General features: G+C 46.4%; 1 protein-coding gene across 1 annotated transcript in view; it reads left to right on the top strand.

Moving 5' to 3' along the window:
* The window catches only part of LOC147110533 (cytoplasmic phosphatidylinositol transfer protein 1-like), a 175,974-nt gene that overhangs the window by 40,601 nt on the left and 121,277 nt on the right, over positions 1 to 14,096 (top strand). Inside the window, exon 3 of the mRNA XM_086002238.1 lies at positions 6,713 to 6,801. Within this exon, the coding sequence (XP_085858364.1) occupies positions 6,713 to 6,801 (89 nt within the window). The remainder of the gene's footprint in view (positions 1 to 6,712; positions 6,802 to 14,096) is intronic.

Below are 14,096 nucleotides of genomic sequence, written 5' to 3'. Positions count from 1 at the left end.
CCCCCCCCACCCACCGGCCTGGTTCCCGACACCTAGCCATTTTAACCCAGGCGTGTCTGATGGCCCTGAATCAGTCCCACCTGCAACAGGCAGGACTGGTCTTTAGGGCCCTTAAACAGCACTCATTGGCCTTTATAATCCCATTTTAACAGGCCCTTGCCTGTTTAACCCTTTTCCCATGTAAAACATGCCTGGTGGGGATCACGCCTGTGAAACCTGGCGTGAACACTATTGGCTTGCTGACTATCAGCTGCAGGTTATCTATTAAAGTGGAGATTTGGTCAGCCATCATTTGCAGGTGGCAGGACTTTGTTGTTTCAGGCCTGGGGCAACTTTTACCAGGCTTAACCACACCTGTGGAAGGTTGGAGCCTCACACACATCTCCAGTGTGACCTCCTGCGAAACCCCTTTCGCCACCCTCACTCAGTGCTTCCTCAACTGAGGCATCTACCAGAAGCATGGGAGGCCTTTTTTCCCTTCCCTTCTTGGCATTAGAGGACCTCCAGCCCCATTTGCGAAATGACACACGCTACAACTGCAGAAGTTGCCATCAGAATTTTTATGCAAAACAAACAACTGATGGCATTTTTACAGAATACACAACATTTCACCTAAGTGACAACCCTTGTGACTATTTGTGCTTTATTTTCCTCTTACGTGTGCTCCTACATAGTGGTTCCCGTGTGGCTTCAGCAGATGTGGAGGCCCCTTGCTCACTTTCCTGCTGCTCCTGTCTCGACACCTTTGGCGGGCGTCCTCTGGGGTGGCGAGCCTCTGAGGGCTCGTCAGCAGTCTGCTGCTCCTGCGGCTGTGCAGGAGTTGAGACTTCTATCTCAGTTGGGTATGGACTCCAGCGGGGCTCTGACCGAGGGCTCTGCAGTGGCATGGCAGTGTGAGCACTTGGAGAGGAGCCCCCACTTCCTTGAGGTCTGCCACCAACCTCCCTCTCATGGGTCAGGTCCCCCTCAGTGCCTGTAAGTGGCTTGAGAGCACCTTGCTGCACATCAGGGGGGCCATGGGGACCCGTATCTGCAATGGCAGTCCTACTCGGAAGGACTTCCATGAAGGTCTGGTTTCTCTGTTCAATAGATGCCCATCGCTCCTCAAGAGATGTCACTCTATTCTGAACACTCACCATGTTTTCCATACCCTGGCGACTAACCTCCTCCATGGCCGTAGCCCTCCTCTCTACCGTAGCCAGCCTTACCACGGAGGCAGCAATCATTTCCACGTAGGTAGCCATCCTTTCCGTGTTGATGCTTCATGCACCAATGACTCCACAAAGGCTCTGCTCATGCTCGCTATGGACTCCTCCATTCGCTCCACACTCTCAGCCACCCTGGAGACAAAACCTGCCAGAGACTCCTGCATCTGTGCCTGGAGTTCCATCACCTCTGATCTTACGGATGGACCCAGAGGCAGAGGGTCGACATGCAGCTGAGCCGAGCTGGCAGAGTCCTGCGCCCTCCAACTAGGACTCTCCACTGCTGTCCCTGTCTCCACAATCTGCTGATGCTCACTTGTGAGCTGTGATACACCAGGTGACAACTCTACTCTATGTCCCGAAGGTCCCACCGAGGTGTGAGTGCCTGCGCTGGTGCTGGGTGCGCTTATTTCTAATGACGCTGCGCCCTCAGAGGTTGCAGATTCCTCTGAGGAGTCTGGCTGCTCAGGCTCTTACTCCTGCACAGTGGGGATGGGGGTTCTCGATGGTCCTGTGGGGGAGTCAAGGAAAAAGTTAAGAGATGTGATGCCAAGGTTACATGCACATTGCATTTTGCAGATGATCATAAGTCCATATGATGTAGCTTAAGAATCATTATCAGCGACTCACGCAATGCCAATGAGAGAGATGGAAAACTATTCTGTCACCAGCTTGCGGGGATGCACCTATCTCTCCTTCCCTAACTCCCACATCTAGGTCAGCCCCGACAATCTCCAGGACACCTTCCTCCTGGGGTGAGCTGGGCTAATGAGGGCGGCCCTCCTCCTGTCCTGGCTCGCGCTCTCCTGTTGTGAGCTCTCTTTTCCTGCAATGAGGGAGACAAGTGGAGGTTGAGTGAGAATGAAGGAGTGAGTGCAGAGATTGCATAGCATAGATACTTAGAAGGAGACAAAGATGGAGTGAGGTTGCAAGACCAAGGGCCCTCCCTGTTTGTTGTCAGTTGTGTACAAAGCATCAGAGTGAGAGGGAGTGTGAGGGCTGCATGGTGGAATAGTTATGTGAATGTGAGCATAGAGAGAGAGGGAATGGGTAACGGTGCATGGATGTGAGTGTCAAGTGGGATGTGGAGGAAGAGATTGCTAAAGCTGAGTGCTAGTGAGGAAAGGCAATGGGGATCAGATTGAGGGTGATGGAAACTTCATACAGTACTTTTCCAGTGCAATCAAGGTCATGGAATCTTTTCCTGCACTGCATCCAGGTGTGCCGTGTGAGCCCCAAGGAGTTACCTTCCCCAGCCACCTGTAGTAACACAGCCTTGGTCTGACTGGGAGGTCTCTTCCTCCCTGAAGAAGGGAACAGGACCTCCCTGCGGGCCCTAGCACCATCCAGCAATGCCTGGAGTGAAGCCTCATCAAATTTGGGGGCAGCTCTTGCCCTCCCGCTGGCCGTTGCTCCTGCAGGCTCCTGTGCCATCTCAGTGGTGAAGTTTGGAAGCCTGCAGAAGAAGCAAGGCTTGCTGTGGACCTTAAAAGCAGCAGCAATGATGACGTCATATTCTGCGACTTTCTGACTGGAAATACTCAATTGCCAAGGATTCCCACATGTTGGAAATCAATTGGCCAATTGAGTGAAAATTGCATCAATCTCACAGACCAATTTAGATTCGTGTGGGAAACACCAAATTTGGGGAACCCGACAATTCCCCGCACCTGAGTTAAAATCGAGCCCATAGAGTACAAAAGCAAGGAAGTTATGATGAACCTTTATAAAACACTGGATCGGCCTCAACTTTTTTTTTATTTGTTCATGGGATGTGGGCATCACTGGCATTTATTGCCCATTCCTAATTGCCCTTGAGAAGGTGGTGGTGAGCCGCCTTCTTGAACCTCAGAAGGCAGTTAAGAGTCAACCACATTGCTGTGGGTCTGGAGTCACATATAGGCCAGACTGGGTGAGGATGGCAGATTTCCTTCCCTAAAGGACACTAGTGAACCAGATGGGTTTTTACGACAATCTGGTAGTTTCATGGTCACCATTACTGATGCTAGTTTTTTAATTCCAGATTTATTTAATTAATGGAATTGAAATTCCCCAGCTGCTGTGATGGGATTTGAACTCACATCTCTGGAATATTAATTCAGGCCTTTGGATTACTAGTCCAGTAACATAACCACTATGCTACCATTCCTGCTCCAACTGGAGTAATATGTCCAATTCTGGACACCGCACTTTAGAAAGGATATAAGGGCCTTAGAGTGGGTGTAGAAAAGATTTACAAGAATGGTTCCAGGGATGAGGGACTTCTGTTACATGGATAGACTGGAGAATCTGGGGTTGTTCTCCTTGGAGCAGAGAAGGTTGAGAAGAGATTTGATAGAGGTGTTCAAAATCATAAGGGGTCTAGATAGAGAGAAACTGTTCCCTTTCGCGGAAGGGTCAAGAACCAAAGGACACAAATTTTGGGTGATTGGCAGAAGAACCAAAGACGACATGAGGAAGAACTTTTTTACACAGTGAATGGTTATGATCTGGAATTCACTGCCTGAAAGGGTGGTGGAGGCAGATTCAATCATGGCTTTCAAAGTGGAATTGGATAAGCACCTGAAGGAAAAAAATTTGCAGGGCGACGGGGAACGGGCGGGGGAGTGGGACTAGTTGAAGTGCTCTTGCAGAGAGCTGGCACAGGCTCGACGGGCCGAATGGCCTCCTTCTGTGCTGTAAGCATTCTATGATAAATCAGATTATCTGGTCATTATCTTGTTGCTGTTTGTGGACCTTGCTGTATGCAAATTGGTTGCCAAGTTTCCTACATTACAACACTTCAAAAGTAAAACGCTGTCCTAAGGTCATGAAAGGTGCTTTATAAATGCAAGTCTTTCTTTTGAAAACTGAGGTAGTTACAATTAAGGCTAATACAAAAGCAAAATACTGCGGATGCTGGAAATCTGAAATAAAAACAGAAAATGCTGGAAATACTCAGCGGGTCAGGCAGCATCTGTAGAGAGAGAAACAGAGTTAACGTTTCAGGTCGATGACCCTTTGTCAGAACTGGAAAAAGTTGGAGATGGAACAGGTTTTTAAGCAAGTGTAGGGGCAGGGAAAAGGAGGAGGGGAGGAAAGAACAAAAGGGAAGGTCGGTGATAGGATGGAAGGCAGGAGAGATTAAGAGACCAAAGGGATGATGGTGCAAAGCAAAAGGAGATGGTAATGGGACAAGTTAAGAAACAAAAATGACTCTAGATGAGGTGTAAATGGCACTGGCAGAATCATCAACAGCTGCCATGTGAGAGAAATTTAAAAAAAATATAGGGGCCGAGATTATAGTCTGAAATTGTTGAACTCGATGTTGAGTCCAGAAGGCTGTAAAGTGCCTAATCGAAAGATGAGGTGCTGTTCCTCGAGCTTACGTTGAGCTTCGTTGGAACAGTGTACGAGGCCGAGGACGGTGAGGTCAGAGTGGAAGTGGAGCGGAGAATTAAAGTGACAGGAAGCTTGGGATCACGCTTACGGACTGAACGGAGGTGTTCTGCAAAGTGGTCATCCAATCTGCATTTGGTCTCCCCAATGTAGAGGAGACCGCATCGTGAGTAGTGAATACAGTATACTAAATTGCAAGAAGTACAAGTAATATACTGTTCCACTTAGAAGGAGTGTTTGGGGCCCTGGACGGTGGGAAGGGAGGAGGTAAAAGGGCAGATGTTACATCTCCTGTGCTTGCACGGGAAGGTGGCGTGGGAAGGGGTGTTGGAGGTGATAGAGGAGTGGACCAGGGTGCCGTGGAGGGAGCAGTCCCCTCGGAATGTTGAACGGGGAGGGGAGGGGAAGATGTGTTTGGTGATGGAATCACGCTGGAGGTGGCAGAAATGGCGGAGGATGATCCGTTGAATGTGGAGGCTGGTGGGGTGAAAGGTGAGGACAAGGGGAACCCTATCGTGGCTCTGGGAGGGAGAAGAAGGGGTGAGAGCAGAAGTGCGGGAAATGGAACGGACACGGTCGAGGACCATGTCAACCATGGTAAAGGGGAATCCTCTTAAGGCTAACATATAAAAAAGGAAGCTGCCCTATATTAATGGCAAATTTTAAGAGACTGTGAAATGGCACTGCCTATTTTGTGCTTCAAGAGCAGGTGGTAAGGTTTTGGTAGGGTGCAATTTCATATCTTTAATTTTCCGTACAGCAAGCTTCTGAGAAAGGTGCTGAGTGAAGGCATGGCATTTACCCACAGGAAAGAAGGGAAAACAGGGAAGATGAAGTCAACTCCTCACTCTTGTCATCCATCTTAAAGGCTAACCTTTAATGGAATTTGCATGTTAATTGCCCAGTTAGATGGGGAACTGTTTCGGCAGGCTTAGAAGAGGGGAAAAAAGTGGTGTCTACATTGGCATTCTACACAATGGGAGGAAGTGGGACAAGGCTTTTCCTGCACTGGAATTTACACAATGTAAATGAATGGAGTGCAGTTTAGTGCATCGAGACCCTGAATTTGGAACTGCAATCTTTAAAGTTTATATAACCACATTTTAGAACTCATCGTGTCTCGAATGTTGAATCATGTCTAGTCAGATAAATAAATTCTTGCAGAACACACCACACAATTAATTGATCCTGAAATATCTGCCAAAGGCAGCCAGCTGAATAGACACAATCCCATTTTGTCACTATTCAATAAATGGTCTGCGTTGAATGATTTCCTTGCTTGTGTCCTGTGGAAGTGACATAATAAAGACGTTCCTTTGTCATCCTGTGCTTTTTTCAAGAGTGTATTTTTGTAATCTGAATGGCCTTATGTCAGAAAATGGCAATTGTTGGCCTATAATTTTGCACTTCCATTGTCTGACCCTGCTGTATTGTTCTATCCCCAGTTGCATCCCCATCATCACAGGCCACTCTTTCCTTATTGCTTTAGTCTCCGTTTGAAATCCCTTTTAAAAAAAATGTTCCATCATATTTTTCCTGGTCTCCCTGCCTAAGTTGCAACTGAGCATAGGTAACTCGGTGATCTTTTTAAAGGCCTCAGCCAGTGCCACTTTGGTTTGACCATTAGGGCGCATAAGGTGGGATGGTTATTACCTTCCCCCCCAAAGGGAAAGACCTGGTTCAACGCTTCTCCACAACGTAATTGTTGAGGTCAAGAACCCGGCAACAAGGTGGGGTTAAAGATGCCGATCAATCTCCCATCACTCTGGTGCCATGTATCAGTGCCCTGACGTACTCTGAAATCGTGCCCTAAAGGGTCTGTTTTTCTTCACTGCAACTCTGTGATGGCACTTGCCATTTTTCATGACTAGTAGGACTATAGATTTTAAATTTTGTGTGTGTGTGTAGAGGTATAATATACAATAACTATTGGCTAGGATGTGCAATACAGGCTGTAATGCATCTCTCGTTAGTTTGGGGCTCATTCATACATGATTGGCAATTCTTATGTTTCAGAACATTTATAAGCCCGGCCTATGATCTCAGCTTCTGTACAATGCCTTGCATTCATCTTCAATGCAGGATTCTATCTCTGATGATGCTATTTTCATTCTGCTTCCTCTCCTCAGCAAACTCCCTAGCTGGGCTAGGGCTGTGGTACCTCGAATATTTTATATCACAGAAAAAGCCTGGAACTACTATCCTTATACCATCACAGGTAAGAAGACTTTCCAGCTGCTGTTTTGCAATTGAAATCATTATTAAGGTGGAAATTATACCAATTGTACTCCAAGAGGCAACATCCATGTTTTATACATGTTCAGGATTCAAAACCCGTATCCTTCTCATCAGCACACAAGTGCTCTTGTTTTATGCTGTTGAATTTACGATTTGCATTCTCTCCCAGTTTTCCCTTTGCAGTGCCTTCGCTTCCTCTCTGCCTCTTAGGTATAAGATGTGACTCTGAGCAAGAGCCACACTGTATTCAGCTAGAAAGCAAACTAGAAAAGGACAAAGCCAAAGGTTACGGCCTAATTTTAAAAGCAAATCTTTGTATCTGGTGCACACAGGATTTACAGTAAGGATCAGTATTTGGCACGGTTCGACGCGCCGTGGCAAGTGCGGCGAGTTTTGGCACTTGCTGCCAGCCGTGTGCTTTACTGCCCAAGAATTGCGCCTTTTCTTAAAAAGTCCCCGATGCAGTGCAAATGCCATTTTCTAAGAGGATCTGCCCAATAACAAATGGCTTGCCTTATTTATGGTTAGTCATCCAGTGTGATTTGGATTTATTAAGGATTGTTAAACTTAGGTACCTGTGCAGAGGAATTCACCTGCAAAGAAAGATAGAACTTGCACTTGTATAGCACCTTTCACATCCTTAGGATGTCTCAAAGCACTTCATAGCCCTAAGTTACTTCTCAGCTGCAGTCACGGTTGTTATCTCGGCAAACATGGCAGCCAGTTTGTACACAGCAAAGTCCCGTAAACAACGAATTAAATATAAGACTGACTAATCTGTTGGGTGATTGGGCAGAAACATGGCAAATGCACTATAATGTGGATAAATGTGAGGTTATCCATTTTGGTGGCAAAAACAGGAAGGCAGATTATTTTTTGAATGGCAATAGATTGGGAGAAGGGGAAGTGCAACGAGACCTGGGTGTTCTTGTGCACCAGTCGCTGAAGGTAAGCATGCAGGTGCAGCAGGCGGTTAAGAAGGCAAATGGTATGTTGGCCTTCGTAGCAAGAGGGTTCGAGTACAGGAACAAGGATGTCTTGCTGCAGTTGTACAGGGCCTTGGTGAGACCGCACCTTGAGTATTGTGTGCAGTTTTGGTCGCCTTATCTGAGGAAGGACGTTCTTGCCATGGAAGGAGTGCAACGAAGATTCACCAGGCTAATACCTGGGATGGCAGGAATGACGTATGAGGAGAGATTGTGTCGATTGGGCTTATACTCACTGGAGTTTAGAAGATTGAGAGGGGATCTCATCGAAACCTATAAAATTCTGTCAGGCCTGGACAGACTAGATGCAGGAGGGATGTTTCTGATGGCGGGGGAGTCCAGAACCAGGGGTCATAGCCTAAGGATAAGGGGTAAACCATTTAGGACTGAAATGAGGAGGAATTTCTTCACCCAGAGGGTGGTGAACCTGTGGAATTCTCTGCCACAGAGGGCGGTGGAGGCCAGTTCATTAAATATATTCAAGGAAGAGTTGGATATATTTCTTAAGGCTAAAGGGATCAAGGGATATGGGGAGAAGGCAGGGACAGGGTACTGAATTTGGATGATCAGCCATGATCTCATTGAATGGCGGAGCAGGCTCGAAGGGCCGAATGGCCTACTCCTGCTCCTATCTTCTATGTCTATGTAGCTGGTGTTGGCTGATGGATGAATGTTGGCCAGGACACTGGAACGGCTTCCTGCTCCTCTTCGAATAGCATGTGGAATCTTTTTTACGTCTTCCTGAACAGGCAAACAGGGCCTAGGTTTAACATCACGTGCAAAAGGCAGCATCCTCTGGGTGCAGTATTGTCTCAGTGCAGCACTGAAGTGTGTCAGCTTAGATTTTGTGCTCGAGTCCTAGAGTGGGGCTTGAACCCACAACCTTCTGACTCCGAGGTGAGAGTGAGCCAAACTGACACAGAGGGGGCAAGGGGCTGACTCGTGTTTTCTTCCACTGAGAGGAGATACTAAATCTCCACAGCTGCTGCCCGAGCTAGTCGGTGATCAGCAAGGGCACAGTTCCTGATTCCTCTTACTGACCCACACCCATGGAGTCCCACCTAGCACCCGGACTGAGAATAAACAGATTCAATTCAGATCAGTCAAGGCTGGGTTTTAAAGGCAGCCAAACTGGAAAGACATTATCATAACCATCCAGCAAAGTTTTCATTAGTTACAGTTGAGTCCATGTTACCTGACCAGTGAGTGCTTTGTTATTTTGTCTGGCTGGCCTGTGCCACCTGATCTGATCCTATGTACCGTATCTGCAAAGTGTGGGTGGTGGGGGGGAGGAGGTTTAAAGGCAGTCTCTGTGGTGCTGCCAACTTTTAATTCTGCTGATGATTAAAAGAAATATACCTCCGTCATACTGTGGGAAGCATGTTTGGAACCGTGTCAAATTTCCGAATTACTTGTGAGCTAAATGCCACGAAGTTTGATTTGCAGCTTTTAATTCGGGTTTGCATGTTTGTTTTCTGTTTAACCTGCGCTACAGTCGACACTGGAGTGTGAAGAACAATTCGATGCCGTATCCTAAGTTCTAGCTGGAAAATACAATGCCATTCTTTCTAAGGACCTTGCTGCTAGGCAACGGCTTTTTTGTTCTTTATTCATAAAAGACTGCAAAGTCCTTTAGGCACTGGATGAACTCACTTAAACCAACTTGCTCAAGCATTTCAAAATCAGCTTATTTATTAGGCATGTTCATCAAAATTACCTTCTCTGGTAACTTTTGGAGTGATGTAGACGTTAGCTCATTTTAATTATTTATTCTCTTTTTTTTCCCCTTTCCCTATCCATTGCCTCTATTCCATCCTGTGCTACTAGAATACACAGTGAGTACTTTCATCTTTTATATTCTTACATTTCTCTTTTACATAAATAATATAGCACATAATACCAAATGAATATTTTGGATGCTATAAAACCCAGTAAAAATTAGTCATTCTCTAGAGATACACAGCCATATTTATACATGGCATGCAAAATTTACTTGGGGTTATCCCTCTCCTGAATAATTAAGATAGGTTTCAACACAGCCCTGCTCACTGCCCACCATTTCGCATGATATCTGATGGGACAGCAATCTATAATTGTCAATTTTATGTCAGTGTGTCTAATAATATATCACCTTAGAGCAGAGATGACTAAGGGAAGATTTAATAAAGGTATTCAAAATGTTGAAGGGTTTTGATAGAGTAAATAAGGAGAAACTATTTGCACTGGCAGGAGGGTCGATAAGCAGAGGACACAGATTGAAGATAATTGGCAAAAGAACCAGAGGTGAGATGAGGAGGCATTTTTTACGCATGGAGTTGTTGTGATCTGGAATGCACTGCCTGAATGGGTGGTGGAAGCAGATTCAATCGTAACTTTCAAAAGGACAGTGGATATATACTTAAATGGAAATAAATTGCAGGGCTATGGAGAAAGAGCAGGGGCGTGGGACTAACTGGATAGCTCTTTCAAAGAGCCGGCACAGGCACGATGGACTGAATGGACTCCTTCTGTGCTGTAAAATTCTATGATGTTCTCACCTGTCTGACTGTAGAATGGCTCCAGTGTTGTTGATTCTCGCTATGCTAATCACATCAGCCATGTGGTCAGCATAGAACAGTTAGATCAATCAGTTTTCAGAGCCAGAAACTGAAACCTACCATGACTTCTTCAGTTTGCAACTGGCTCCAAAAACTTAGAGAAAATGTTAAGTGGTATTAAACTTACTATTTCTGTGCATGTGTCCCAGGACTTTACCTGCCCACCAACGCCTGTTTGTTTAGTTCTTCAGACCCAGTTGACATCCTCCTCCCTCCCCTTGTCTCCTGCTCCCTCCCTCCCCTCCCTCCTCCTGCCCACTCCCTCCCCCTCCCACTCCCTCCCTTCACCTCACCCTCCCGCTCCCTTTCCCTCTCGCTCACTCCCTCCCTCCCTCAGTGTCTCAAGCAACCCTGAACCCCACCCTATTTCTGTTTGACATTGATGAATTGGCTGGTTAAAACTCCCTGATACTATTAATGCAAGCAATACAGCAGGACATCCCCTGTAGCCTTGTTTAAGACAGCAATAAACCTTCGACAATTAACACCATGTCGATTTTAGTCGGTTTCACAAATTAGAAAGTACCCAAACTCTATAATTAGGTTAACCTCCACCCCTCATTTAATGCAATTACAGAGACTGATTGTCCGTGAAGATGTAGATTACAACAATAAATAAATGTCAAATTTGTTGTCTTATAATAATCCTCTGAAGTGCCTTGGGACGTTTTACTACGTTAAAGGTGCTATATAAATACAAGTTGTTGTTGCAGTTGTTGTTAATTGGAAAATACCTCAAGGAAATAATTTTAAGAAAAAAAATACTTTTTAAAAAACAGCATGATGTACTTTTTTTCCCGTAAGTTTTCGATATAGTTTTTTTAAATTCCTGGTGAAGGGATACTGTGAAGCTTGATGATGACTGCATCGACACCATGGGCAGGATTTTCATTGGGCCGTGGAGTCGGGATTGGAGGCGCGTGGGGGGTTAAAATCCCGAAATCCGGGGTCCTGACCCTGTAAAGTCCGCGCCTCAATAATACACGGACTTCGGGAGAACAGTTTAACAGGTACTTTACTGAACAAGAGGCAGCTTGAAACTGAAACTACAGAAGCCTGCTAGGGCCTTTTATACAGGGGTGGTCACTGCCGGTACTGCAGTCTAAGACCAGTTATTCCCTTAAAGGTACATAGACAACAATTCCTCCCCTTTTAGATAAACAGTACATAACATTCATTTAACAACTAAATAATAACTAATTACAATTACAATTTCCTCAGTAATATATACATCAACTGAAATAGTCATTTATAAGTTCAGTCTTTGAGGAGGCTTCCTGATCCGGACTGGATAGCGCCTTTCTCGAGTATCCTGTTCTGGCGGTGGAGTCAATTCTGGCTCATTGTCATTGGTTGGTTCATCAGCTTCCAATACCCCTGCTTCTGAGGTAGACGCAATCTGTACTTTGGGCTCATTACCAGGTGCACCTGCTTGTGGTACAGGTTTGGCTTGTTCCTGTGACTCTAGAATCTGGTCAGCATGGCATCTCACGATGCTCTCTCCAACGTCCACTGTGTACATTAGTGGTCCCTGCTGTGTGCATATCGTGCCTGGCTGCCATTTTTCTGTTCGGTAGTCGCGGGCCAAGACTGGTTGCCCTATCTTGAAGCTCCTGGTTGGCTTCTCATTTATGTGCTGGAACTGCTTATCCTCAACATCTCATCTTATGTTTGGTTTGAGCAAATCCAAGCGACATCTTAGTCTCCGGTTGAAAAACAGTATGGCTGGAGTTTGGTTGGTTACTGCATGTGTCGCATTCCGGTAAGCAAACAGGAAGTTATCCACCTTGTGTTGCAGTGGTATGTCGTCATTATACATTGCCTTTATGGCCTTTTTAAAGGTCTGAACAAACCTCTCAGCCAATCCATTTGTGGCTGGATGATATGGGGCAGATGTGTAATGTTTCACCCCATTATTCTTCAGGAACCTCCGGAAATCCTCAGACACAAACTGTGGGCCATTGTCGGAACAGATCTGTTCTGGTAACCCATTCCTGGCGAAGATGGTCCTTAGGACTGCAATAGTTTTCTCCGTGGTGGTGGAGGACATTTTAATGACCTCTGGCCATTTCGAATGGGCGTCCACAGCGATTAGGAACATTGAGTCCATAAATGGACCAGCGAAATCAATGTGTACCCGTTGCCATGGAGATGAGGGCCACTCCCATGGATGTAGCGGGGCCTGTGGTGGAGCGTTTTGGACCTTCTGGCATCCTGTGCATCTCTTGGTCATATCCTCGATTTCTTTATCGATTCCCGGCCACCACACAAACGCCCTGGCTAGGCTTTTCATTTTTACCCCTCCCAGATGACCATCGTGAAGCTCATTGAGTACTCTATCTCTCAACTTGGGTGGAATTACCACTCGGGATCCACACATCAAGGTTCCCCGGCACACTGACAGCTGTTACCTCCTTGGCGAGAATGCTGGCAACAGTGAGTCACCATATGCTGGCCATCCCTTCTCCATCAAATCATAGACCTGAGAGAGTGTCGGGTCATTTCGGGTTTCCTTCTCAATACTTGCGTTTGTAACAGGCAAACATTCGACTATGGTCGCATGGAATATCTCCACAGGGTCCACTGCAGATGCTTCTTCCGCCGTAGGCAACGGTAGGCGCGACAGCCCATCAGCGTTTCCATGTTGTTTCGTACCTTTGTACTCTATGTCATACTGATGTGCCCCTAGAAAAAGTGACCATCTTTGCAGCCGTTGCGCCGTCATCACCGGAACGCCCTTCTTTGGGTTAAAAATTGAGACCAGGGGTTGATGATCAGTCATTGGGTGAATTTCTGCCTGTGCAGATAGTGATTGAACTTCTTCACCCCCCCCCCCCAACACACCAGGCTGAGGGCCTCCCTGTCAATCTGGGCATAGTTACGCTCGGCTGAGGTTAGCGAGCGCGATGCAAAGGCTATTGGCCTCTCTGAACCGTCACGGAATTTGTGTGACAGCACCGCTCCAATGCCGTAAGGTGACGCATCACATGCCAACCGAATCGGTAGTGTTGGGTTGTAGTGGGCCAATACTTCTTTTGAAGTGATTTGGCATTTACATTCCTGAAAGGCACGCTTACACTCATCACTCCATTTCCATGTTACACCAGTTTGAAGGAGGGCGTTCAGTGGGTGCAGAATTGTAGATAAATTCGGCAAGAACTTATGGTAGTAGTTCACCAACCCGAGGAACGACCTCAGTTGCGACACATTTTCTGGTGCTGGAGCCTTGACTACAGCCTCAATCTTGTCCGGCGACTTATGCAACCCTTCCTCATCAATCATGTGGCCACAATATGAGATTTGTCTCCTGAAGAATTCGCATTTGGGACGGTTGGCTCGTAGCCCATATTCCTGCAATCTCGTGAGCACCTGTTCCAGGTTGGCAAGGTGTTCATTGTCATTTTCGCCTGTAACCAGGATGTCGTCCAAATAACACTGGGTCCCCGGGATCCCTTGCAGGACCTGTTCCATTGCCCTCTGCCACATAGCCGGGGCCGATGCTACCCCAAATACCAGTCGATTGTACTGGTAAAGGCCTTTGTGAGTGTTTATCGTGAGGTATTTCCTAGATGCTTCTTCCACCTCCATTTGTAGATATGCTTGAGCCAGGTCAATCTTTGTAAAATGTTTCCCTCCAGATAGTGAGGCGAAAATATCTTCTATTCGCGGAAGCGGATACTGTGCTGTGTGCA

This window comes from Somniosus microcephalus, chromosome 11, assembly GCF_052327205.1.
Source record: "Somniosus microcephalus isolate GS21.2 chromosome 11, FLI_Smic_1.0, whole genome shotgun sequence".
NCBI classification, from domain to species: domain Eukaryota; kingdom Metazoa; phylum Chordata; class Chondrichthyes; order Squaliformes; family Somniosidae; genus Somniosus; species Somniosus microcephalus.
This window is presented reverse-complemented; position numbering and strand designations above follow the sequence as displayed.